Source organism: Hippichthys cyanospilos, chromosome 11 (assembly GCF_059441005.1).
Source record: "Hippichthys cyanospilos isolate Australia breed blue-spotted pipefish chromosome 11, RoL_Hcya_1.0, whole genome shotgun sequence".
Classification (NCBI taxonomy): domain Eukaryota; kingdom Metazoa; phylum Chordata; class Actinopteri; order Syngnathiformes; family Syngnathidae; genus Hippichthys; species Hippichthys cyanospilos.
The window spans coordinates 12,409,479-12,437,463 of NC_142379.1; the positions used below are offsets into that span (position 1 = coordinate 12,409,479).

A 27,985-nucleotide genomic window follows, 5' to 3' on the forward strand; every position below is an offset into this window, starting at 1 on the left:
ATCCCATGAAATTCCCATAAGGGCCCTTTAAAGGTATTAATTTTACAAACAACGTTATCTAACTGCAGACATTAACTTTTTAATGCTGAAAAATGTAAATGGATAAATAAGTTTTCGTTGAAACAATATATGTCTCTTCTTGCTCCTAAATGCACTGCATCTCTTCAATACTGTAAAAAATTAAACCCAAGAATAACACTGAGGGTCCAGACCTCTAGAATGACTTGATTCAGGTTTCTGTGACAATCTTTAGCCTCACTACTTGCTGTCCAAACCGAACTGGACATATTTCAGTCGCGGGTCTTGTCAGGTCAACGATGGAGAATAATGTGTTGATTAAAAAGGCGTTCTGATGTCGCAGTAATCAACACGCTGAGCTTTGTGCTCTGCGCTGGGGGTCAGCCTGCCGTCCAGTGTGCAGCGCCCACTAAGCCCACCAACAACAGCCTGTGCTAAAGCCTCCAACGGTAACAACAGAGAGCTTTGCGGGGACACTGAGCAAAGTGCTGACTGTCCTCGACTGCTAATGCACGCCTATTCTGTGTCGTCTATACACACACACAGTGGTTGAGGATGCAAAGATGGGTATTGGATTGGACCCCCTCCCATCTTTTGCATCCCCCAGTGTGAGCCACACTGAGAGCATCGCTGGTGTGCCGGCCCCAAAGCGTCAAAGCCGACCCGGGATCGCCTCCACCTCGAGAGACCCGAGTGCAGGCTGCTGTGTTGGTGTGCTCCAGTGGCGTCCTCCTGCAGACCATGTGTGAGTGTCTCCGTGGAATATTCCGAGTCACCTGGACACCCTCCTCCGATGCAGGTTAGGATGAATAACTTTCGGGCTGGATCGGCAATAAATACCAAAGTTTGAGTGCAGCCAAAGACGTCATATTTTCACCTGAGTGATGGGCGGTGAGCTATTAAGTACAGCGGGGTGCGTCCATCAAGCTAAAAAGTCAAATGTCACATGAGTTAATTATCGTTAAATGTGATTATTTTCTAGGCACCATTCATGCACCCACTTTCCCTACTATGCTGTTCATTGGTGAAAGACACTGAGATGAGATCGCTTGAGATTACTAACCTTTTGCGACCATGTTTTCAGAATAGTGTTACCTCATAATGTGATAGAGTTATTGTGTCATGTAACATGGCAAGTTCTAAGGCCTATGAATCAAAACTTCCAACAGAATCACTAGCTTATTCCTTGAAATGTTCTTTCATCTTGATGGCTAATCTAGATTCTTGGCTGCAATACTTATCTACACAGCTAGGTGGGATTACTCTTTAGACCGTTTCTCCTTGGGACTAAATCAGCACGGTACCTACAAAACACAGAGCCAGCAGCATCATTGCTTGAACACCATCCAAGCCCGGATACTGCACACATATTGCTGAATCAATGGAAAGCCATGCTTTGTGGATCAAAGTCCATGTTTGCTGACACAGTCATGGCAGCCACCCCATCCCAACACAGTCCTGATAGCAGACCATCACAAAGCCAGCTACATTAAAATACTACCCTGATATTATTTTTGGATTTATTCTTTGGGTATTTTTGACAATTAAAATATGTATTTAGACAATGTCCTATCACTATACTGAGGCCATTCCCGCAAAATTCCCTTTAAGCCTTTGAATTCCTAGCACTTTGCCAATCCCATCTCCAAAACATATCCACACCATTCCAGGGCATCTCTACAGAATCTTGGCTAGATCCTAATACTCTATGGATGGAATTTCTACACCTTGACAAATTCTCAAGACCATTTCAGACAATGTTCACAACGTCCTGTTTAAAACACAACATAATAGTTGCCATGAAAACTTCAGATCATGCTGGCAAAATCCCAAATTCCATCCTATAACATCCATATCATGAAAAATCATCCCAACACGAACACAATATCATGCCCACAGAATCTCCACGGCCTACACTCTACATTATACTTTTCTCTGGAGTTCAGTGCAGGATTCATTATCATAAAATAGCAACACAAAATTGCAACGCTAGACCATCCCCACAACATTCTGACAACTTCAAAATTTGACAACTTCTTCAGACTAAACTAAACCCATACCAACATTAGCATTTGTGCTAAATCCTAACACTATGCAGAAGCCCTCTTCACAAATTCCTGACAAAATTTTATCCCTACAAAATCTTGACATCCTGAATAAAACCCCAAACTATCCCAACAAAATCTCTGGAACATAATGACAAAATGGCAATTTCATCCCTGCAAAACCTTTAACGTTAAAATAAAAACACAAGCCAAACATTATCTTCAGATCTTAAAAAAAAAATCTCAGGAAAACAAAATCTAAAAAAAAAATCCTGACAAAAGTAAACCAACCCACCCCCCCCTTGAAATCACTGCCCACAATATCCACAATGCCCCAGCATTATTTCAACAATCCAACTCTATCCCAACACCAAACTGAAAACATACCCACAAACATCCCAATGTCAGAACATCCCAATAATATCCTAACCACAAGAACACCTCAACAACATCCAAGTGCTTACCTGACAAAATCTCAACAACATTTTGACAAACATAGTGACAACATCCAAATATCACCCTGACTACACCACAACAACACTAAATGATCATCCCAATGTGGGCCAGGCTGCAGTGTGATGCTGAATTTGATTCGTAGCTTCTAAGTCACAAAATCTACCATTAACGTATCATGTTGATGAGCCAGTCTTGATATCAATTTTACAGTCTCCGTTTCAGCTGAAGGGAATTCTGGGAACACGTCTTGTGTTTTGTCATCAATCCCCCTCATCACAAAGCAGGAATTTTATGCTGGTTCCGTCTGTGCATTTGGGCAGACTCACTGTTTACCACACTAATAATACACACACACACAAACACACACACACACACAGAGGCACACACTAATAATAGAGAGGCGCGCGCACACAAACAACACAGCTGCTGCTCGAGCATAGTGAGAGGAAGCTTCACCCTTTCTCCAAATCCTGCTCTTTCTATTTTTAGACCTTTGCTTTAAAAATAATCTCCAAACATCTCCTGCTGGGACTGTCATTCTGCAAGACTACCAGAACTTTCTCTCCACATTCCTAGAATTCCCCCTCTGGCAATGGTAATACCAAAAAAAAAAAAAAAAAGAGAGAAAATATCCATTAAAATTGTTGCTGAAATCAGTGCTAGAATCTTAATCTTCTCACAGATGCTTCACCGTGTCTCCAAACTTTTTATCTCTTTCTTCCTTCCTTCTTTATCAGTAAGACAGACCCCGCCTCCCTGTGACCTAATATGGGGGCATTTTCCTGCCCGCGGCCAATCGGTAAACTGGCCCCGTCCCTCCTGGAGATGCTGTGATCCCGTGTTGGGCCTGAGGCTTTCAGTGAGGGGAGCCACGGGCTGGCTGGTGAAGAGGGGCGAAGCATTATTGACAGAGAGAGGGGCAAATTTAAGCGATACCACCAACAAGGGTGAGACTAACACTTTTAGGGCAGGAAGAAGAGACAGGCTGAGATTGAAGCTCTGAAGGGAGACCCTGAGAAGGCTGAGAGGAAGGTAGGATGGACCTTCAGCTTCCTTTAAAGCTCCAAAATGAGTAGACCTGGAGAAAAATGTCAAGTTTTTTGTCCTGTAGTTGTCATGGGAAGTTTTGCGGAAAGTTGCTTGGCCTGCACAGAACGGAATGAGCGCACATGGCAGAACAATAGCATGCTGTTTCAACAAACACTCGAGTAGTGTGTCACCATGACTTTTAGAGTGTTTTGTAACGAGGACTTGCCTAAGGAGTTCATGGAAATAAATGGTAACGATCCCATTCAGTATAAAAATATAAGATTTGCAGGATAAAACTGCTTTTGTTGAGGTTGAAAATCATCGGAAAGTAAAGTGACGCAGAGCTGTCAAAGTTGCTGGCATGGCATGGACTTCGTTTAGTCTGCGTCTTAGCGTTACACACCAGTGACAGCTGCAGCATGATGGTCATTGGATCCGTTTACCCCTCCTACACCGAAATGCGCCCCCCCCCCTACCGGCCACCTTACCCGCCCCAGCCTGGTATGTCGGCATGCCGAGGGCACACCGTTGACACCCAAGATAGTTGCGTCCGTACTAGAGCTTCTTTGTACTCCATCATTGTATCTGAAGGGCTTGCAATGTCTTCTCACTCGGGCGGTAACTTCAAACGTCTCGGCATTTGTACCCTTACTAGGATTCCAAAGGGGTGAAGATTTCAGGTTCGAAAACATTCAAGTACATTTTAAAAAAAATGGTTAGGACAGGGAATGTTGTAAGTATTCCAAAGTGAAAACTTCTCAAGGGCATGATGAGAATTCACTGGAAACTTTGAGGGAATTGACAGTAAGGTACTGTGTCATAAACATGAACATTTTCTTTGGTGATAAACAGACATCCATGCTTGCTCACATGAGAGGGCATCACAGTACCCCCATTGTTCTTTTTCCCCTCAAATTTGGGGCCACAAACCAAAAGAACTACCAACAATAACTGTAGTGGACTGTCGTCTCCAAATGCCCAATTCTCATCAAGGATCTATGATCACCCTGTCCAGCTTTACATCATCGGAAAGTGGAGATCTTATTGCGATTCCTTATGAACGCACTTTGAGTGTCGATCTTTTTCATGGACTACAATCATGTAGACCATGCATTCTCCTCTGCTGAATTTAAAATGCATAATTACAATGAGAAGAGTCTCTTACATTGGCTGGGAAGCAAGTCAGCTGTGTTCAACACGGCACAAATGCTCCTTTCAACTTGCGAGTGTCAACCTGCGAAAATACCACAAAAAACCCATGCGCAGTTAAACTCCTATCCCATTGAGGGGCAAACGTTGGAGTGTGTCAGCGAAGGTTGAGGCTCATTTGATCATGGCAAGTTACATTCATACGTATAAATAAAAAAAAAAAAAAAAAAAAAAAAAAAAAAAAAAAAAAATATATATATATATATATATATATATATATATATATATATATATATATATATATATATATATATATATATTGTATATATATATATATATATATATATATATATTGTATATATATGCATAAAAATAATGAATCTTAAGAACAATTGGGAGCTTGAACAAACCCTGACAAATCCCTAACATGCACGTGTATTGGCTACCTTCGTCAACACTTGCATATGTTCACATCTCAGTGCGAAGGGGGCTGTAGAGTGAATGTTGTGCTAGATTCTGACTAGGCACAAAAATAGTGCCCTCTGTGTCAAACAATTCATGTGATTTGTCCAGACGTAGCATGTTTAGATGCTTATCATTACTGTTGGAACCTGATTCACAGGTTTGGGATGACTACACCATTAGGACAAGCTACAGTTGGTCTAGACACCTGTCTGGGTATCACTGAGATTCGAGTGGGCTTTGATCTAGTACTTAGGTTACCTGGACTTCCTGTTGAGCCCACAACCAGAGGCGGAAAATGTATTCACACTCTACTTAAGTAAAAGTATAGTGGACATAAAGGCTAATAAAGAAGTAGAACAGAAACTTGGATGTTGCTTCCCACTCCTGGTCACAACACACTTGGATTTTTATTCCCGTTTTCATGGCACCCATTGGATCATGTGTGGTGTCACGCTGTTTCTGACATGGGAGACATCTGAAGCCTCCATGAGTCCAGCTGGTGTGACGGAGGCCAAGAAATGGACTCCCCTTGAAAAAAGTTCAGCAGGACAACATCGCATGAACTCTTAGCGTAAACAAGGACCACAAATGACATGATGGATCACGATGGTGGTTTCCTGGCGTCCGTCTTTGGGCGGTGGATATGGTGCCTGTGGGTGGGGTTCACTTTTGAGGAGGAAGTTCAGTCAAGAGTGGATCAGGGAGCTTGGTAGGGAACACCCCCTTGTGAGGAAACAATGTGACATCTGATGGAGGGTGAACTTCCCGGCACAGACAGTGTTGGAAGAGCCTTGTACACACCATTATGCGCCATGTGATTCTTAGCATCATTTTGACTTACTTTACTTGTATCTCATTGTTTGATCATATTTGCTTCTTACCAAATATGAAGTAAATAAGTTGAGCTTGGTCAGGAAAAAAAATGAAATCATAACTGAATGTACCACTGGATTTACTAACAAATTAGGTGGGCATCTTTGTCAGAAATATCACTTTCCTGTTTACATGGAGCAACTTCCTGACAAGAGATGGCACCATCTGATTTGTGAACCACCAGAACGAGAGCTGGCTTTGCACAAATAATCCTGACGATGACGGTTTTGTCTGCACTTATCTTTGTATCTCATGTGTGAAACAGGAAGTAAGAGTACGTGTTTCTTGTGTGTCAGGGCAGGGAGGTTACAAGTACAAATTTTGTGCGTTTGAGATTTTTGGGATATTTGTTGACTAAAATGGAAGTCAATTACTTCTTTACCCCTTACTTTGTCATAAAAAAAACCTATCAATTTTCTTCTATGTCTACGGACAAAGCAGATGAGATTGATTAAGAGCTTGAGATCTTATAAAGTGGAAAATATGTTTGACAACCATGGCCTGTTTATGAGGTGTTTGATGTAGTTTCCTCCAAGAATAATTCAGGGTAAATGTGTTGTATTTTAAAACATAGTATTAAGCTGATTTTTTTTAGGAGCTAATGTTAACAATGTTATAAGAAAAAGTTGTTTTGACAGTAAAAGCCTGAGCCCAAGCTAGCTACTTCTTTTCCACCTCATGTTGTTATTAAAAAAGGAAAATATTTTGGCCACACTTTTGTTGTTGCTGTGCCAAGTTATCAAAACGACTAGTGCACTGTATATAGCTGACACTCTGAATTCATTTTTACTTTTGTGCTGAAGTACATGTCAGATCAGTACTTTTTTGCTTTTAGTGGTAAGTACAGGAAAAAAAATGGGTACTATTAGTACATGTGTTTATGCATATGTGGGGAGTCAGCCAGTCTTCCCTTAAATAGCTCCAGTTGGCTCAAAATTTGAGAACCTGCATTTGATTTCTTCTTATTATTATTATTATTATTATTTAAATATAGTTTGATGTATTTTTATCTATGCACAGACCCTTGTTATTAATTTGTGGTATGTTTGTATTGTAGTATCTTTATAAATGAAGTTGAGCTGGGTTGGGATGAGGTGAGTCGAGAGTGCGTAGAAACTGACATCCCAGTCCCTCAATATTTTAGGAATGGCTTTGCTTGCAGTCGCAGCGGACCTTCAACTATTTGATGCTCACTTTTTAGGGACCTTGCTTTGGCTATGTGTGTGTGCGTACATTCGTGCGTGTGGAATGGCAAGCCCGTTTGAGGCGTGTAGGTGGGTGTCCTGTGTCCGGCGGGTCACAAGATGACATAACTGGCATTCTGTGGAGCTCACATTAAGATCGAGGTACCCTTGCCTCAATAAACGCCCAGCCCCAAATAAATCAGCAGGTGCGTCATCCACTTAAGCCAAATAAATGCATTCCTTTTCACCGTTATCAAGAAAAAAAAAATCACTGTAAATTCACAGATTAATATTTTCATGCAAAAGTTGACTGCCAAGTCAATTGAAATTTTTTTGCTGACCAAAACAGCAGCAGCAACCTAAGGGTACCGCCTTGTGGTGAGTTCTCCCAGTAGTGTTAAAACCGAGATTACTGTACGTCTTTAACAAATTGCGCTCCAGTACACTGATATATGGTCATTCCACCATGATGTGTTCACATTTTTTAAACACTACCTTCACAACTATTTTGATATACAATGTGGTTTAATATGCTTCCACCATGTGTTTTGCTTTAACTCTTTCAGACTCTGACAGAGAAGATGACGACGGCCATGTTTACAGCACCAGCAGAGATCACGGCGTAAGCAAACCGCGAAGATTACAAATGACTAAATATACCCTCTTTAAATAATTAAATAGTTTACTGCTCAGGTCACTTTTTTTTTGATTAAACAGCTTCATTCTTATCCCACCTAAACAATGTTAATCAGAATACTGTGTTTGGATTTGTTTTGGCACATAAACAAACAAAACTTCTCACCTTACTTCCACCTTACCATAGCAAATACAAACACAAGTGCAGCAACTACAACAAAAACAGCACGGGCCCAAAAATTTAACCCTTTGCAACACCATACAAATATCTGACTAATATTGAATATCATTACCATAATGATCATTGCATTAATATGTTACAAACTAAAAACAGCACTCCGTAAGTTATACCATCCAGTGCAGGTTAATGCAAACATTCTACCACCTTTCCTCTGCGCAGGTAAACGATAAAAAGCGGTCTCCCCCCTCCAGCAGACCCCCCACTGGCCCACAACGCAACCCTCACCACAGCGCCTCTGTAGAGGAACACGAGAGTCCCGAGAGAGTGGTGAGACCCAAATATAGACGTACTCTAGCTTATTTTTCAACACCCCATACATTCCTCTACTGTATATACACAAACAGTACACTATATACGGCCACATACACGATACAGGCAAAAATGTTGGGACAGTGAGTTGCTTCCGACTACAATCGGACTCCATTCTAGGAAGACCTTCTATAATTGATCAATTATAAATGTGTCGCTGGCTGCCACTGATGAGCCCAGCCGGCAGCATAGCCTCCTCTCGCAAACTACACTATTGTGGACGACAATGGTTGGGCCACATAAACAGCTTTCATTTGTGCGCTGTCAGCAGAGATGTCAGCGGTCTTTTCACCGGGACATCAACAACGATCAACGTGGCTCATCTTTAATGATTTACCATAGAACCCGAAATGGAACTTGTTGCATCTGGTACCGTATGAGCGAGAAAATGGATTCAATTATTATTACTACACATGAAATGAATGTTAACATGTTGAACGTAGTTAGCAGGGAGCTGAATGCAATACGGCTAATGACTAGTGACTATGGCTAAAGATGTCAAATCGATCACATGACATTTGTCATGTAAGTGTGTGATGCTGATTTTTTTTCCTCAACATCTGTAATGTAAATCCATTTTAAGAGCAAGTTTGCCTCCTATTTTTTTCTAATGGCCAGAGCTATACTTTATTACTGCATTTTTCTAAAAATACAGCATTAGACATTTCTCAAAAAGGTTGCGGAAAACGTTGATCAGGCGTGTACCAAAAAAACGTTTTGAACCAGATATTTGTTTATTGATTCAAAAGATGTGAGTGTCTTGAATTATTCTACTTTGAAATTAGAAATTTGTATCAAATAATATTTTATTGGTCAAATAGCTTAGAAGGAAATGGCGCAGTTTACAAAACTGACAGTTTAATGCAAATGTTGTTAAATGGTCAATGTCTCATAAATTGTATTATTTCTCAAACAAGTCAAAATTTCAGAAATATTGCATATTTCATAAAGCAATGTGCTGTATTTAAAAGTTAATCATTTATATTTATATAAAATATTTCAGTAAATGTAAAATAGTTCCTAGCATAGTACTATTCCGAATGAAATAAAAGATGTACAGTATACGTATATATATTTTTTTTTTGGTTGTCTATTTTGAAAACGATCATACATTGTATTGCCTCCCTCCAAAAATCGTATTTGTTATGTACAGGAGCAGAAGGAAAAACTCCATGCAGAGTTGAAAAAGGTGCTAAGCCAGAAGAGAAGTCTACTTAGAGCATCATCTACCTGCCAACTGGCCCAACCAGAGATGGATCCTGAACCTTCTAACGAGCAGGCAGTAAGTCCCCTTTAGCCATCAAATCAACATCGATCCGAACTGAATTGGGAGTTTTCAAGCCGCTGTTGTATAATTAAAAAAAAAAAAAATGAAGTAGACTAAGGACTTTAAAACGCCATATTGGCTAAAGATACATGCAAATTCTCAGTTGTATACAGTACATTCAGATGGATAAAATAATTTAGAGTTCTAACTCACAGAAATCAAATTTCAGTCCACGAAGGCCGGTATCCTGCATGTTTTCCAGGTGTCTCTCCCCAACACACCTGATTCAAATGATTCACTCATCAGAAAGCTAAGCGGAAAAAGAGCTTGAAAATCATCCTAATCATTTGAATATGTTGTGTTTGAGAGAAACATAATAAACATGCAAGATACCGGCCCTCGAGGACTGGAGTTTGACACCTACGCTCTAACTACACTCAGGAAGGCCGGAGGCAATATTTGAAACATCAACTTTTGTACTTTATTTTAGCTTCTTAGCATCTTGATTTGTTATGAATTATTTCCTTATGTGACCAAGATATGGTGGATATCATACTGTACTTCTTTAGCTTGATGAACTTAAAAACAGAACAGTCGAGAAACTGAAAGACTTTGCCTTTTTTTTGAGGATGATACCACGGTGAAAGATGCTGAGCCCCCGGTGGAGATCGTGGTGGAGACAGAGGCAGAAGCTGGAGCTAGTGGCTACAGCGTGACCGGCGGTGGAGAGAGAGGCATCTTCATCAAAGACGTTCTCAAGGACTCGCCAGCCGCTAAACATCTCAGCCTTCAGCAAGGTCTGCATGCTCCAGTCAGCACTCACTATTTGCAATGGTTAGGGCTAAAGACCTAAATAGTAGATACTCCCTAAAATGTGTTTTGCCAACATTAACCCCAAGGGTTTTGACCCAACTCAGCTTTTTTGATGTTTTCAAGATTCATGATTCAAGATTCAGGAGGCTCTTGTAATCTTTGATATGTGATTTCAAAGGAAAGGCATACAAAGAAAAAACACTAGGAGGCTAAAATATTGCATAGATTATCAAAACATGACGGCTTTTTCTAATGCTTGCAAACAGGAAGTCAAGATGTAAACCCTCTAGGTGTCAAATTTTGCACATGTCGGACTCATTTACTGCTATTCCAAATTGGAAATAATTTCAACTTTGGACATATTGAAAACAAACAATTTTTTTTACAAGGCAATTTTTTTTTTACAATGCATTTCTCCTGATTTTTGCATTAATCCTTTTAATGGTAACTTGCAAACGGGGCACAAGAGAAATGTTTGTGTTGACACTCCAAAACCACAGGGCAACGCTAGCGGACAAAATATGACATTTGCAAGCCTTTTAATGACTTTGAGGATTGGCTTAGCCTGGACTCCCATAATGCAAAAGTCATAATACTCTAATTATAGCATAATAAATATTCCTATTTCAATTTCAGAAATATATAAATATAGTAGAGCATAGTTTGGCTATTATCGCATTCTTACCATTTTTGTACATAGGTCTCTCTCCCCAAAACACACACACATTTTATATATATATATATATATATATATATATATATATATATATATATATATATATATATATATATATATATATATATATTAATATATATATAATATATATATATGAATGATATATGAATAGGGCTTATGCCACTGAACATTTTGAGTTGTTTAGACAATGTCTAAAAAAATTTAGACAATGCTATGGGACGTTCAAAGTCAGCCCAAGTTGGGTGATAATAAGGCAAGGCTAGTGAAAAATCCCTGGGCACCCAGGGGTTAATAATTTTGTAACACACCCACCACAAAAAAAGGCCCCTAACTCAGTACTTCCAGGAAAAGTGTTTCTGAAAAAGTGATATGTTCCCCATAATGGTATATATTTATAAAACATGCACAATTCATAAAGAACTGTTTCTGTAAAAAGTTATATATTCCGATAAAAAGTTTTATATTTGTAAAAATACATCCAAACTAGGTCTTGCTGACCTTCTTTTATCAACACTAGGTGACCAGCTGCTAAGCGCCAAGGTCTACTTTGACAATGTGCGCTATGAAGACGCTCTGAAGATCCTCCAGTGTGCCGAGCCCTACAAAGTCAGCTTCCTAGTCAAGAGGACGATCCACGGGGAGGAAGTCTGCGTGCGGCCCCGCCTGCCCAGTGTGGAGATAAAGGGTCCCAAAGCCAAAATGGCCAAAATGGTAATCAAAAATTTTAATTTGTTTTCCCTTCACTGGGGCTCTTGTGTCGTCAAATATGACCCTATTACTAGCCATTCACTGTAGCGCCATCCATAAAGGTGGGATTTCCATTTTGAAAGAAAGAGCTCCTGTATGTACATACTAGCATTCAAAGGGTGAGATGTGAACAACTTAGCATTTGGCTTAAAAGTTCCAGTAGCTTGAACAGTGGTGAGAAGTTGACTTGCCGGGTGTCTGGCTTGTTTCATGGTATAGTTAGATCAACACGCTTTTGAGCGTTTTAAAAAACTGAGGTGAAACATCATTGAAATATGATACTAATAAAAATATGGCTAAAATAGGGAAGCGTGACTTACCTTGTCCTATGTTTCAGAGTGTGAAGGCCATCAAGCCATTCAAGGCCAAGAAAAAAAGAGGTGGTCGTTTTGGTCTGAAGAGGCTGAAGGAGAAGAGGCATGAAGAGCTGGTGATTGAGGGAAGCCCGCCCAGGCTGGAGATGAGCAATGTGGATGTGGAATTTTGCCTGCCCAAGTTTATACACAGACGAAGCGGCCACCTAGAGGCAGAAGGCGGTGCTGCAGCAAAGGCAAAGAAGAAAATCAGGTTGGTCAATGTCTACAGCGTATCATGAGGATCATATTTACTGTTCGATGAATATTTCATCACCTTTGTTTGTTCAAGCAAGAAGGTCAGGGTCCAGGTTATGCATATTGGATAGGTTGGTAACGAATGAAGTTTGAAAAAAATCTTAACCAAGAGGCCTGTTTGCATGCCAATCTCATTATGCACACACGTACGAAGGTGGCAATCTTTCATTTAACCCTTGACCCTAACAAGGAGAACACACCTCTAAATGCAGTAGCCATACCTGGCCACTGGGGACATGCTAATCAAAAACTACCAAATTATGGTCTAGACCAGTGTTTGTTTTCAGTGATGTACCCCCTGTGAAATATATGTTCAGCCAAGTACCCCTTAACCTGCATTTGGGGGGGAAAAAAATCAAATAAAATCTTAAAACATGCCATCATTGTCTAATTTATTAAACTTTACAACCTTTGAAACTTCATTTAAATTGGTCCACAAAAAATAATCGACATAAAGTGTCCTCTATTAAATCACTGAAGAGCTCTGTTATTAAAAAGAAATAACTTCATTACTAAGAAATATTTGTCCACAGAAAAATATTAAACATAAAGTGTCCTCTTTTGGGATTACAGTAGAGGTCTGGTCACAAAAATAAATAATGAATTATGAATAAATATTTGTCCACAAAAATAATCAACAGTGTCAGACCTGTTCTCAAAAATAAATAATAATAAATAAAAATTTGTCCACAGAAAAATATTCAACTTAAAGTGTGATCTTTTGGGACCATAGTAAAGATCTGTTCACAAAAATAAATCATTGAATTGACAGGTAACGATAGGTGAAAGTTGGGCCAAACCATTCTTGTATCGTGGAGAATCTGGGTTTTAAAAGTACTGTAATGAAATTGAATCAACTACTGAACATAAAATTTGTTTTATGAACTTATATTTTCCTAAAACATTTAATTAATTCAATAAATATTTTTAAAGGATTTTTGCATGTTTGTGTGTTTTATTTCATATCTGGAGTACCCCCTGGAGTTCCTTCAAGTACCTCCAGGTGTACCCATACCCCCAATTGAGAACCACTGGTCTAGACGTTAACAGAACTTAACTTTTTGGCAGGGCTTATCTGGAAAAGCTCCATAAAAAGCTTGCACTCACCAAAACGGCTGTCTCCCAAAACACTAATTCTACACAAAATCCATTCTTCTTTGCTCAAGACAAAAAAATGAAATTGACTTTTATTATAATTATGATAATGATGTCAGGTTATGTTAGGCCAACAGAGAAGGCCTTGCTGGCTCTAACAGCCCACCACTGGTTTTCATCCAAACAAAATGTCTTCTCAGGTTTCCTCGGATGAAGACAAAAGGTCAAAGTGGAGGACTGGAAGCAAAGGTGAAGGTCTCACCAACTGATCTTCCCGCAGCCAAAGTCAAAGCCAAAGGAAAAGCCCCCAAGTATGGAATCAACTTTCCCAAGAGTAAGGACGCCAAATCTGGATCTGTGGAACTGAAGAAGCTGGATGTAAACATTCCATCGCCATCTGTAGAGATCAGTTTGCCTGCTGGGAAAGGCTTGGATGTGGAGATGGGGGGAGCATCGTTGAATTCCCTAGATGTAGAATTTGCCCTACCTTCCAGCAAAGGTGACACATCTATCCCCACTGAGAAGGCAAAGGTGGAAATCAAAGCACCAAAAATTCAAGTAAGAGGAGGGGATGCTGAAGTTACAATGGGAAAACTTGATTTTGAATCAGGCAAAGGTGACGGAAAACTGCGGATGCCAAAGTTGAAACTTCCCAAAATGAGACTGTCACATCATTCGGATGAAACTGATTATGACAAAATGAAGGTGAGAGCAGAAGGAGAAATTAGTGTTCCAAAAGTGGAAATAAAGGGAGAAACTGGCATTGCTGTCCCCGGCGTACATGGCACCAAAGGAGGCATCTCAGGAAACGTTCCATCTATTCAAACCCCTTCTGTTGAGATTTCTTTACCCAAAGTCAAAAGAGCATCAGACGTCAATGTAACAACGACAATTAAGAAGCCTGGAGTGGACTTCTCTGTTCCAGATGTGGAACTCCGTGCTGGGAGAATTCCTGATGAGGTAGAGGGCACTTTTAAAGGACCTGAAATCTCCTTGCCTGCACTTGATATCTCTTTACCAAAAATGGCATCGTCTGATCTGAAAGTTGATGGTGGGGAGGGAAAAATCTATCATCCTTCTGCTGAGGTTGGAGTAGACATGAGCCATTATATTGGTGGAGATGGGAAGTTCACGCTACCTAATTTTGATGTTTCCCATTCACAAAAGGTTAACCTGAAAGGACCAGATGTTGAAGGAGAACTCAAGTTGCCAAGTGTGGACCTGACGCTTCCCAAAGGCAAAGATGTGGACCTCAATATGCCTGATGTTAACGTTTCTTTACCAGAGGTCAGTATTCCAGAGGGTGATGTCAAGCTAAAAGGTCCAGAACTCAAAGGACAGAAGATAAAAATGCCGGACATCGATGTCTCATTTCCCAAAAGAGATGTTGAAGTTGGCATTGAGCTTGAAGACCCTGATGTCAAAGGAGAAAAGTTCAAATTGCCAACAGTGGATGTTGCTTTTCCAAAAGTCAATCTTCCAGAAGGTGGTGTTACATTGAAAGGTCCAAAACTCAAGGGAAGGAAGATGGAAATGCCAGACATCAATGTCTCACTTCCCAAGGGAAAATTAGAAGGTGGTGTTGAGCTGGAAGGCCCCGGTGTCAAAGGAGGAAAGTTCAAAATCCCGACATTTGATGTTTCTTTACCAAAGGTCAATCTTCCAGAGGGTGGCATCAAACTGAAAGGTCCAGAAATCAAAGGAGGGAAGACTGAAATGCCAGACTTCAATGTTTCACTTCCAAAAGGAAAACTTGAAGGCGACATTGAGCTTGAAGGTCCTGAAAGCAAAGGAGGAAAGTTCAAAATGCCAACATTTGATGTTTCTTTACCAAAGGTCAATCTTCCAGAGGGTGGCATCAAATTGAAAAGTCCAGAAATAAAGGGAGGAAAGACGGAAATGCCAGATATCGATGTTTCACTACCTAAAGGAAAACTTGAAGGTGATGTTGAGCTTGAAGGTCCTGAAGTCAAAGGAGGAAAGTTCAAAATGCCAACATTTGATGTTTCTTTACCAAAAGTCAATCTTCCAGAGGGTGGTATCAAATTGAAAGGTCCAGCTATCAAAGGATGGAAGACTGAAATGCCAGACATCAATGTTTCACTACCTAAAGGAAAGCTTGAAGGCGAAATTGAGCTTGAAGGTCCTGAAGCCAAAGGAGGAAAGTTCAAAATGCCAACATTTGATGTTTCTTTACCAAAGGTCAATCTTCCAGAGGGTGGCATCAAATTGAAAAGTCCAGAAATAAAGGGAGGAAAGACGGAAATGCCAGATATCGATGTTTCACTACCTAAAGGAAAACTTGAAGGTGATGTTGAGCTTGAAGGTCCTGAAGTCAAAGGAGGAAAGTTCAAAATGCCAACATTTGATGTTTCTTTACCAAAAGTCAATCTTCCAGAGGGTGGTATCAAATTGAAAGGTCCAGAAATCAAAGGAGGGAAGACCGAAATGCCAGACATCGATGTTTCACTACCTAAAGGAAAGCTTGAAGGCGAAATTGAGCTTGAAGGTCCTGAAACCAAAGGAGGAAAGTTCAAAATGCCAACATGTGATGTTTCTTTACCAAAAGTCAATCTTCCAGAGGGTGGTGTCAGACTGAAAGGTCCAGAACTCAAAGGAAAAATGGAAATTCCAGACACTGATTTTTCTCGACCGAAAGTTGAAGGAGAGTTTGACATTGAAGGCACTGATGTCAAAGGAGGAAGCTTTAAAATCCCCAAATTTGATGTGTCTTTACCTAAAGGCAAGCTTCCAGACACTGGTGTTAAATTAAAAGGTCCAGAACTCAAGGGAAGGAAGATAGAAATGCCTGACATCGATGTCTCAGTTCCTGTCGGAAAATTTGAAGGTGACATTGACGTTGAAGGCCCTAAAGTCAAAGGAGCAAAGTTCAAAATGCCAACGTTGGACGTTTCTTTTCCAAAAGTCAATCTTACAGAGGGTAATGTCAAACTAAAAAGTCCTGACTTCAAAGGAAAAATGGAAATTCCGAACGTTGATGTCTCTCTTCCAAAAGTTGAAGGAGATTTTGACATTGAAGGCCCTGATATCAAAGGACAAAAGTTTAAAATGCCAACACTGGATGTTTCTTTACCAAAGGTCTCTATTCCAGAGGGAGGAGTGAAGCTAAAAGGTCCAGAAACCAAGGGAAGGAAAATGGAAATTCCTGACATCGATGTATCACTTCCCAAAGGAAAAGTTGAGGGTGGGGCTGAGGTTGAATTACCTGAAGTCAAAGGAGGAAAGTTCAAAATGCCAACACTGGATGTTTCTTTACCAAAAGTCTCTCTTCCAGAAGGCAGTATGAAACTAAAAGGTCCAGAACTCAAGGGACGGAAAATGGAGAAGCTTGACATCGATGTGTCACTCAAAGGAAAAGTTGAAGATGATGTTGACTTTGATGGTCCTGAGGTCAAAGGAGCAAAGTTAAAAATGCCAACGTTGGATGTTTCTTTACCAAAAGTCAATCTTCCAGAGGGTGGTGTCAAACTAAAAGGTCCCGAACTCAAAGGAAAAATGGAAATTCCAAACGTCGATGTCTCTCTTACAAAGGTTAAAGGAGATTTTGACATTGAAGGCCCTGATGTCAAAGGAGGAAAGTTCAAAATACCAACATTTGATGTTTCTTCACCAAAAGTCAATCTTCCAGAATCAAATATTAACCTAAAAGGTCCAGAACTCAAAGGAAGGAAGATAGAAATGCCTGACATCAATATCTCACTTCCCAAAGGAAAAGTTGACGGTGATATTGAGGTTGAAGGACCTGAAGTAAAAGGAGGAAAGTTCAAAATGCCTACATTGGATGTTTCTTTCCCAAAAGTCAATCTTCCACAGGGTGGTGTCAAACTCAAAGGTCCAGTACTTAAAGGAAAGAAGATAGATATGCCAGACATGGATGTCTCACTTTCCAAAGGAAATTTTGAGGGTGATGCTGAGCTTGAAGGCCCCGAAGTAAAAGGGGGGAAATTCAAAATGCCAACTTTGGATGTTTCTTTACCAAAAGTAAATCTTCCGGAGGGTGGTGGGAAACTAAAAGGTCCAGAACTCAAGGGGAGCAAAATGGAAACGGACATTGATGTTTCACTCCCCAAAGGAAAATTTGAAGGTGATATTGAGCTTGAAGGTCCTAAAGTCAAAGGGGGGAAGTTTAAAATGCCAACGTTGGATGTTTCTTTACCAAAAGTAAATCTTCCGGAGGGTGGGGTGAAACTAAAAGGTCCAGAACTCAAGGGAAGGGGGAGGGAAATGCCAAACATCGACATCTCACTTCCAAAGCTTGAAGGAGATTTTGACATTGAAGGCCCTGATGTGAAAGGAGATACATACACAATGCCAAAAGTTGATGTGTCTTTACGAAAAGTCAATCTTCCCGAGGGTAGTGTAAAAGTAAAAGGTCCCGAACTTGAGGGACGTAAGATTGAAATGCCAGACTTAGATATTTCAGCCCCTAAAGGAAAAGCAGAGGGAAAAATAGGAAGTGAAGGATATGTTGGCAAGAGTGGAAAGTTCCACATGCCCTCTGTTGATCTTTCTATTCCTAAAATGAAAACAAAAGGTCCAGAGGTCAATTTTGAAGGCCCTGAATTTAAGGGTGGAAAGGTCACGACTGCAACTGCGGATGTTTCCCTACCCAAAGTTGAAGGTGACTTGGATCTTGAATACCCTGATGTCAAAGGAGGCAAGTTCAAAATGCCAACGTTGGATGTTTCTTTACCAAAAGTCAATCTTCCAGAGGGTGTCGGTAAACTAAAAGGTCCAGAACTCAAGGGAAGGAACATAGAAATGCCTGACATTGATGTCTCACTTCCCCAAGGAAAAGTTGAAGGTGATGTTGAGGTTGAAGGACCTGAAGTCAAAGGAAGAAAGTTCAAAATGCCAACACTGGACGTTTCTTTACCAAAAGTCTCTCTTCCCGAGGGCAGTGTTAAACTCAAAGAACCAGTACCCAAGGGAACCAAGTTGGAAATGCCAGAAATTGATGTCTCACTTCCCAAAGGAAACTTTGAAAGTGGCATAGAGCTTGGAGGTCCTAAAGTCAAAGGGGCAAAGTTAAAAATGCCAACATTGGACATTTCTCTACCAAAAGCCGATGTCCCAATGTATGATCCCAGCTTGGAAACACCAAATATCAAAGGAAAAATTGACATACCACATGTTGATATTGCATTCCCCAAAGGAAAGGTTGAGGGTGACCTGGATATTAGAGGACCTGATGTCAAAGGAGGAACGTTTAAAATGCCGACATTAGATGTTTCTTTACCAAAAGTCAACCTTCCAGAGGGTGGTGTAAAAATAAGAGGTCCAGACCTTGATAGACAAAATATTGAGATGCCAGACTTAGACATGTCATTCTCCAAAAGAAAAGGAGTAGGTGAAATTGGGATTGAAGGGGAGGGTGTTAAAGGGGGGAAGTTTCATATGCCATCTGTTGATATTTCTCTCCCTAAAATGAAGTCAAAAGATCCAGAACTTAAGGGAGGAAAGATGGAAATTCCTGATGTTGACGTCTCACTTCCCAAAGGACAGGGTGAAGGAGATTTTGATCTTGAAAGCCCTGATGTCAAAGGAGGGAAGTTGAAACTGCCAACATTGGATGTTTCAGTCCCTAAAGTCACCCTCCCAAAATTCGATCCAAACTTGGAAACACCAAATGTCAAAGGAAAAATTGAAGTGCCGAGTGTGGATATTACACTTCCAAAAAGCAAGATTGAAGGAGATTTTCAAATGGAAAACCCTAAAATAAAAGGAGGTAAATTCAAAATACCAACGTTGGATGTTTCTTTACCAAAAGTCAATCTTCCAGAGGGTGGCATCAACCTGAAAGGTCCAGAACTCAAGGTAGACAAGATGGATATGCCAGGCATAGATGTTTCACTTCCTCAAGGAAAAGTTGACGTGGGTGTTGGTTCGGGAGGTCCTGATATAAAAGGAGAAAAGTTCAAGTTGCCAACATTGGATGTTTCTTTGCCAAAAGTCAATCTGCCAGAGGACGGTGTTAAAATAAAAGGTCCAGAGTTAAGTGGAGGGAAAATTGACATGCCAGACTTTGATATGTCATTGCCTCAAGGAAAAGCAGAAACCGTAATAGGAATTGAAGGTAATGGTGGCAAAGGAGGAAAGTTTCATATACCCTCTGTTGATCTCTCTCTTCCTAAAATGAAAACAAAAGTTCCAGAGATCAATATTGAACGTCCTGACGTTAAAGGTGGAAAAGTCAAAATGCCAACGGTTGATGTTTCTTTTCCAAAAGTTGAAGGGGACCTGGATATTGAAAGCCCTGATATCAAAGGAGGAAAGGTCAACTTTCCAACATTTGATGTTTCTTTACCAAAAGTCAATCTTCCAGAGGGTGGTGTCAAAATAAAAGACCCTGAATTCAAGGGAGGAAAGATGGAAATACCAGACATTAATGTCTCACTTTCAAAAGGTGGGGGAGATTTTGATATTGAAGGCCATGAAGTCAAAGGAGGGAAGTTTAAAATGCCAACAGTGGATGTTTCTTTACCAAATGTCAGTCTTCCAGAGGGTGATGTTAACGTAAAAGGTCCGGCATTCAAGGCAAAGATGGAAATTCCCTCCACGGATGTCTCAATTTCCAGGGGAAAAGTTGATGTTGATATTGATCTGAAAGGTCCTGACGTCAAAGGAGCAAAGTTTAAAATGCCAGCGCTGGATGTTTCTTTACCAAAAGTCCATCTTCCAGAGGGTGGTGTCAAACTAAAGGGACCAGAATTCAGTGGAAGGAAACCTGAAATACCCGACATGCATATGTCATTCCCTAAAGGAAAAGCAGAAGGAGAAATAGGATTTGATGGCCATGTTGGCAAAGCAGGAAAGTTTCACATGCCCACTGTTGATATTGCTCTTCCCAAAGTGAAAACAAAAGGGCCAGAGTTAACTATAGCAGGTCCTGATGTTAAAGAAGCAAAGGTCACCATGCCAGCAGTTGATGTTTCTCTTTCCAAAGTTGAAGGTGACCTCAATATGGAAGGTCCTGATGTTAAAGGAGGAGTGTTCAAAATACCAACATTTGATGTTTCTTTACCAAAAGTCAATCTTCCAGAAGGTGGTATCAAACTAAAAGGTCCGGAACCCAAGGGAGACGAAACTGAAATACCAGGCATCAACGTCCCTCTCCCCAAAGGAAAAGTTACGGGTGATGTTGATCTTGAAGGTCCCAATATCAAAGGAGGAAAATTCAAAATCCCAACATTGGATGTTTCTCTACCAAAGGTCAATCTTCCAGAAGGTGGCATCAAACTGAAAGGTCCAGAAATCAAAGGAGGGAAAATGGAAATTCCAGACATTGATGTTTTACTTCCAAAAACAACATTTGAAGGTGATGTTGAGCTTGAAGGCCCTAAAGTCAAAGGAGAAAAGTTTAAAATGCCAATGTTGGATGTTTCTTTACCAAAGGTCAATGTTCCAGAGGGTGGCGTGAAACTAAAAGGTCCACAACTCAAGGGAAGTAAGATGGAAATGCCAGACATCGATGTCTCACTTCCCAAAGGAAAATTTGAAGGTGATATTGAGATTGAAGGTCCTGATGTCAAAAAAGACAAGTTCAAAATGCCAACATTGGAAGTTTCATTACCAAAGGTCAAACTTCCAGAGGGCGATGTTAAACTCAAAGGTCCGGAACTGAAAGGAGGGAAGATGGAAATTTCAGACATCGATGTCCCACTACCCACAGGAAAATTTGAAGGTGACATTGAGCTTGAAGGCCCTAAAGTCAAAGGAGAAAAGATTAAAATGCCTATGTTGGACGTTTCTTTACCAAAGGTCAATCTTCCAGAGGGTGGTGTGAAACTAAAAGGTCCAGAACTCAAGGAAAGTAAGATAGAAATGCCAGACATCGATTTGTCACTTCCCAAAGGGAAATTTGAAGGTGACATTGATATTGAAGGTCCCGATGTCAAAAAAGGCAAGCTCAAAATGCCGACATTGGAAGTTTCTTTACCAAAGGTCAATCTTCCGGAGGGCAATGTTAAACTCAAAGGTCCAGACCTCAAGGGAGGGAAGTTGGAAATTTCCGATATCAATGTCCCACTAGCCACAGGAAATTTTGAAAGTGACATTGAGCTTGAAGGTCCCCAAGTCAAAGGAGGAAAGTTCAAAATGCCATCGCTGGATGTTTCTTTACCAAAGGTCAATCTTCCAGAAGGTGGTGTGAAACTAAAAGGTCCAGAACTCAAGGGGAGGAAGATGGAAATGCCAAAAATTGATGCATCAATTCCCAAAGGAAAGGTTGAGGGTGGTGTTGGTCTTGAAGACCCCAATGTCAAAGTGGGAAAGTTTAAAATGGCCACAGTTGACATTTCTTCACCAAAAGGCAGTCTCCCAGAGGGTAGTATTCAAATAAAAGATCCAAACGTTGAGGGAAAGATGAATGTGCCAGACATAGATGTCTCTCTTCCCATAGGAAAAACAGGAGAAATTGAAGGTCATGTCAACAAAGGAGGCAAGTTCCATCTGCCTTCTGTTGATATTTCTATTCCTAAAATGAAAATTAAAGGGTCAGAGATAAATACTGAAGGTCTTGACAATAAAGGTGGAAAAGTCACCATGCCAATGGCTGATGTTTGCCTTCCTAATATTAAATCTCCAGAAGTCGATGTCGGTTTGAAGGGTCCCGATGTAAAAGTTGGAGAGGTCACCATCCCAGCAATGGCTGGCATGACAGGAGAAGGTGCAGTTCCGGGTTCTCTTAAACGGAGTACAGTCAAATTTCCAACTGTTGACATCTCAGCTCCAAAGGTTGATCTAGACTTTGGCCTCACCAACACTAAAGGTGATGATGTGGAAGTGGCACTTTTAAAGGCAGAAGGAAGCCGGCCTTCTTCTGGAGGAAGTTTTGATTTGCCTAATGTTTCTCTCAAAGTTCCCAGTTTAACACTTCCCAGGTTTGGTGGGAAGTCTAAGAGTGGCCATTTGGAGGTGTCAGGACAAATCTCTGAGGCTGACATTTCTCTCAGGGAGCCATCCGTGGAGTTCGGTTTGGACAGTAAGGTTAAGGGCAAAAAAGCTAAACTCGAAAAACCCTCCTTTGAAATACCCAAATCAGATGTTTCTGTGTCTTCTCCAGAATTAGATGTCAACTTGAAAAAGGGGGGTATTGACATTCCTAAACCAGATACCAGTGTTGATGTGGAAGGAAAAGGTCGCTTCAGTGCACCCGATGTTACCATCAAACTCCCAAAGTTCTCTATGTCAAAGGATGGAAATGTGGGAAAGCCAAGTGGCGAAATTGAAGTGAAGGCCAAGCCCAAGATGCCCCTAGTTGAGCTGTCACTTCCTGCCACTAAATCACCAGAAATGGAGGTTCTTCTACCCAAAGCAGAGGTGAGCGTATCAGAGTGTGACATCCAAACTTATGAGGGAGACTTGAAAATTCCCAAAAAGCCTGTTATTGACGTGACCGTTCCCAAAGTTGACCTGTCCGTGCCACTTCCAAAAATGAAGCTTGAGTCCACTCATGAGAGAGAAGGAACCAAATTCAAGTTGCCTGATGTGGATTTATCCCTGCCAAAAGGAAAAGTCGGCAGCATGCCAAAAGGGAAAGCTTTAAAAATTGAAGCACCAGACGTTGAACTCCACACTGACCTACCAGAAGCGGCACTGCCGAAGACAGACATATCCATCAATAAAGACAAAGGTGACTTGCATGCAAAAAGAGAGCATACCGGTTTGAAACTTAAGATGCCAAGACTTGACATCACTGGTCCAAAAGGAGACCTGGAGCTGGACTTGCAACCTCCGAAAGTAGACGCCAAGGTGGAAATCTCTGATGCAGGATCCAACAGCAAAGTGAAAGGACCAAAAGTCAAGGGAACCAAGTTCAATATCGGGATGCCGAAAAAGAAAAATGGTGGTGGTGTCAAAGTTGAGCACGACATTGAAACTACTAAGCCTGGACTCTCTGGTCTGACATCCACAAATCACAACGGACACAAAGACGGAAATATTAATGCCCAAATACCAGGCATTACATTAAGTGCAAGTGCACGAAGCAAACAAGGCTCAGCAGAAAGTGGGCACCCGTCACCATCTAGTGCAATCCCCAGAATTCCAGACATAGACTTTGATATTGGCACGTCACAGGATGAAGACGAGGACAAATTAGGCAAAAAGATCAAAATCCCCAAGTTTGGTGTCCCGCTACCTTCCCTGTCATCCCCGGAAGGGAGAATGGAGATCTGTGGGCCAGAGATCAAATATGAGGGCCCCAAAGTAAAGAAAGCCGTTTTTGTTTTAGTAAATCCTCCTCAAACAGACGATGTAACGTTAAATACAAGTGGCGCTAAGGAAAAGATTCCACATTTTCAAACAAAGTCCATAGAAACATCTATTAGCACACCTGGGATGTCAGCGTGTGCCAGTCCAATAAGGTCAACTGACGTCACGCTCAAAACAGAAAGTCCAAGTTCAAGGTTGCACTTTGAAGAAGATTTGAATCCTCACAAGAGCTTCAAAGACCATCAAGTAGCAGCGAGTGGAAAAGTCAAACTTCCAAAGGTGGAATTCACTTCTCCTTATGGAAAGAAAGCTGCAGGAGACGCCAATTTAGAAATGGCAACCAGACGAGGCAAATCTTCTTTGTCAGGGGAAACTCCTAAAGGAGTCCAGATAAAACCCAGTAAGGTCTCTTTTGAAGGTTTTGTAGAGGAGTCCTCAAAAAAAATTGTCTCACACGACTCAAGAACGGAAAGGTTGGATCGGGACAGCTCAGGGTCGCCAAGTGCTTTTACGATGGAGTTTAGCTCGACAAAGGTCCAAACCTGGAGGGAGGGCGACACTAAAGGAGAACCCCAGGGTGCGGACTGGTTCAAGGTCCCCAAGTTCACCCTGAAACCTCACTCCACAGGTAGGCCTGGTTTCTCACCTTGAAAGCGGTTGTGATTACGTCCTTTTGTTTTTTCCAAATAGTTCTCGGACAGCAAACAACTATAATTTAAACGTTCAATAAATGGAATTGAGTGCCATCTTATCTAATCGTTGATCTAATAATAGTCAATTATATTACAAGGACAGACACTGACCTGATTTGCTGCCATCTTTCTGCTACGGATACCAAAAGGAGAAGAACTTCGCGAATCCAGTTCTTCAATGCATTTTGAATTCCGTGTTGCTTCACGTGTACATCCGAGTTTCCGGTTTGTATGCCAAATCCCCTCCCCCCAAAAAACGAACATTTAACATTTTACCAATAGTAAATGTGGTAATAGTTATTCTCATATTAGCAGAGATGTCATGTAAATACGATACCTCGAGGTACTAAATTCATTCGTTCTGGGAAGGCTTTCATATAGTGATTTTTTTTTCTATCTGAATCCACTTATGTAAATGATCTCATTTGTGCCAAAAAAAAAAAAAGTACACATATGTGGAACCTTACAACTGCGAACGAGTCGACATTCGAAAGCACCTACAGAGGACGAGGAGAGCAAAAAGCAGAAAATAATACAGTACGAACTAAATGACAAAACAAAGTATAAAGTATTGTCCTCGAGAGCCCCCACCAGCCTGTTTTCCATGTAACCTTCATCCGGTACACCCGATTCAAGTAACCACCATTGTTATCTGACTTTTGCAAAGCTTGCTTATTAGATGAACATTTAAATCTGGTGTGTTTGAGAAAATATACCTCAAAAACAGGCTGGATAGGGGCTCTCGAGTGCCGGACTTGGGCAATCTGCCGTAGTGCATACATCTCAAATTTGTTGAATTCTTAGTTCACCACTAGATGGCACTAAATTCTTCACACTCTACCTTGAAATGTTATGCTTGTTTACTTTACTGTAAGAGAATATGTCCAACACAGTTTGTGAAAAAAAGACAAACAGTTAAGCATTTTTAAGCATTTGATGGAATTTTGAAAAGTTAAATTCACATTTTTTAGGAGTAATATTGTTTAACTATTATTTCAGGCAATTGGGAAAAAAAAAAAAAAATTAAGTGTGATGTCCATTACACATTTTTACTCTGCATCAGGGCTTGGTCCCTAACATCAGTGAATAGCATGAGGTCATCGTTCTTGAATTTGTGATGTTTTGTCCCTTTATTAACTGTCCCGTTTTGTTTTGTCACTCTTCTACAAAGACTAACCTTCCCTTCTGTCATACATGCTATCCTGCTGTTTTTTCCTCCTCACCTCCTGTCCTTTTGGCCCGGCCTCCTGGCAGGCTTCCTGCAGATCACGCCGGAGGGGTCTCCTCAGGCACAGCGGCGTGGGGAGCTGGGAGGCGAGGCCAATATGTCGGGTTCCTTCTGCCAGCACTCTTCTGACGTCACCACAAGGGAAGTGTCCTCCCCGGGAGGAGGAGGCTCAGTTACTGTGGTGACCAAGACCACCAGGACAACGCAGCACTCCACGTCAGCCGGGACGTCAACCGGCAAATCGGTGGCAACCACTCACCCGCCGTCAGACCTCTGAGGAGCCACACATGCCTGCAGAATTAAAGTCTTTAGTAAATACAGACACTCCCCAACATTCGACGGAGTTATCTTCCAGAAGGCTCTTCGTACAGTATCTGAAATTGTTTGTAAATTGTTACAGTATTTCACCATTTTTCTATTGTCATTTTGTCTTAGCGCCTGCTCGCTTGCGCACCGTTGTTTGTTGAAAACCTAGTCCACAGTTTCAGGAGTGTATAGGTTTCCATACTAGAACATACTTACTAAAATTGTGTTCTAATTTAACTCACAGAAATAAAACAAACAGAACATACATGCATAAAGCACGTACATAAATGAAAAATTTTGAATTCTGTAATGATTTTATGTTATATAAAATTCAACTGAACTGATGTCAAATTTGGACTTGACTGTGTGTGAAGGTGTGAAATATGAACCATGATATAGTGAAGGTTTTTACTGCACACTGAAGGTGTGCTTTAGGAAAGTAAGTCTCAGTTTTTAGTCTTTTAAAAATATATATTTTTTAGACTAAGACAGAAATTTCCAAAAGTCAGTCGATTCAAAAGTAGGGGAGTGTCTGTATTCATATGATGAAGACTCAATCTATCAGCACTCATCAACAGAGTAATATATTCACTTTTAATTTTTAATTGTGCCATTTTTTTGTTACTGCATCTCAAAGTGTGTTAGTATAGTTTGAGTTATTTTCAAGATTTCCCATTCTATGTCAAAGAGGATTTAATGTGAAGAAGTTTCATTGTAGTTGCCAGAGAATAATGTAAATACGTGTGTTTGATGGTCCCTTGTGAAAGTAGATTATTCATAAATTTTATTACTATATTTTTCGAGGATAGGAACCGGAACGTTTTTGTCACTTTGTGTGTATGAGGCTTCTTTGATATTGCAACACCATTGGTATTTTTACCTCGTAAGTCATGCCGTAAAACTTTTTTTTTTTTTTTTTTTGCCATTTGTGTGGATCATATCTGTTATCTTCTGGATAGTGGTCAATCATTCAAACCAAAATGCTGCTGTTCTGGTTTATATTTTTATTTTTCATATGTCTCAAATTAGGAATACTGTATCTTACTAAATTGAATTGATTTTCCTCATATAGACTATATGGGCTGTTATCACCACCTTTGTGTGGGATAAAGCAGTATATAAAATAAGTTAATGGTTGGTCATCAATATAGGGGATATACACTACACCCTCATATTTTCAAAATAGTGTCTAATAGAGAAATAAATCTTCTTTAGATAGATCAAATTCTGTAAAAATAGAAACCTCACAACACTACAGCCTGTCATTACATTTCTTATGCCAGACAATTTAGAATGTATATGCATTTATATTTTTGACTTTGGTTGCTGTGCCTGTTTTTCAGGTGAACTTTAAATTTGTCAAATGCTGGATAAAGCGTTTGTGTCAGTACACACTGAAACTTGTGTTTTTGTGAAGAAGCTGATTTTTCTGGTTTGAACGTGTATGTATTTATTACACGCTATATACAGCAAATACCTTGTCACAAATGCATTGGAGAGATTGGTGGTAAAGATATTAAATAAATAATATATCCACACATGGATTTTCCAATGACATGTGTAAAAAGTTGTTACACAAAACATTTTTGATTCAAAATAAAAAACATTTAACGACCGACTACCATATGCCCCTGGCACTTGTTACTAGGAAGAATTCCTTGAGCCCACACGATCACAGTTGCCCCATTTGGATCAAAATGGCCACCACTTCTTTTAAACTGTGACGACACATATACCCAGCTGTTGAATTTACCGTGCTTTAAAGATTAAGGTGCCTTACAATAAAATAAAAGCCAGGCAAAATCTGCTGATCGTCAGGAAGACATTCACAACAGGCAGCAGCCACAATCTGGGCCATTACCCGACATTAGGCATTAGTCTGTGTTGT

General features: G+C 40.5%; 1 protein-coding gene and 1 long non-coding RNA gene across 5 annotated transcripts in view; one reads left to right on the top strand and one right to left on the bottom strand.

Moving 5' to 3' along the window:
• The window catches only part of LOC148415979 (uncharacterized), a 63,845-nt gene extending 37,768 nt beyond the window's left edge, over nucleotides 1–26,077 (bottom strand). Inside the window, exons 1-4 of one of the 2 annotated variants that reach the window (XR_015867127.1) lie at nucleotides 25,787–26,077; nucleotides 12,421–12,468; nucleotides 12,250–12,332; nucleotides 4,714–4,782 (exon numbers count right to left, since the gene is read on the bottom strand). This is a non-coding gene — a long non-coding RNA (uncharacterized LOC148415979). Of the gene's footprint in view, nucleotides 1–4,713; nucleotides 4,783–12,249; nucleotides 12,469–25,786 lie in introns of both variants that reach the window. The other variant, XR_015867126.1, reaches the window with a different exon arrangement.
• Nucleotides 760–27,716, top strand: prx (periaxin). 3 transcript variants are annotated; one of them, XM_088426851.1, is made up of 13 exons: nucleotides 760–817; nucleotides 7,786–7,841; nucleotides 8,256–8,363; nucleotides 9,559–9,687; nucleotides 10,301–10,469; nucleotides 11,700–11,893; nucleotides 12,267–12,496; nucleotides 13,836–16,483; nucleotides 16,658–17,851; nucleotides 18,029–18,934; nucleotides 19,097–20,542; nucleotides 20,627–24,499; nucleotides 25,818–27,716. In XM_088426851.1, the coding sequence occupies exons 1-13, from the start codon at nucleotides 760–762 to the stop codon at nucleotides 26,066–26,068; spliced, it is 11,262 nt and encodes a 3,753-aa protein (XP_088282977.1). In that variant the 3' UTR covers nucleotides 26,069–27,716. The 3 variants fall into 3 exon arrangements, with proteins under 3 accessions (XP_088282977.1, XP_088282975.1, XP_088282976.1); XM_088426849.1 differs by having other exon boundaries at nucleotides 13,836–19,840; nucleotides 19,928–21,898; nucleotides 22,070–23,091; nucleotides 23,281–24,499; XM_088426850.1 differs by having other exon boundaries at nucleotides 13,836–16,951; nucleotides 17,306–23,091; nucleotides 23,281–24,499.
• The last annotated feature ends 269 nt before the right edge of the window (nucleotides 27,717–27,985 follow it).

Bases quoted from the DNA above. Each gene is read 5' to 3' on its own strand.
- prx (XM_088426849.1), top strand. From the start codon at position 760: ATGTGTGAGTGTCTCCGTGGAATATTCCGAGTCACCTGGACACCCTCC. The intron at 818-7,785 runs GTTAGGATGAAT...TAACTCTTTCAG, and splicing joins GACACCCTCCTCCGATGCAG to ACTCTGACAGAGAAGATGAC. The intron at 11,894-12,266 runs GTAATCAAAAAT...CCTATGTTTCAG, and splicing joins AAGCCAAAATGGCCAAAATG to AGTGTGAAGGCCATCAAGCC.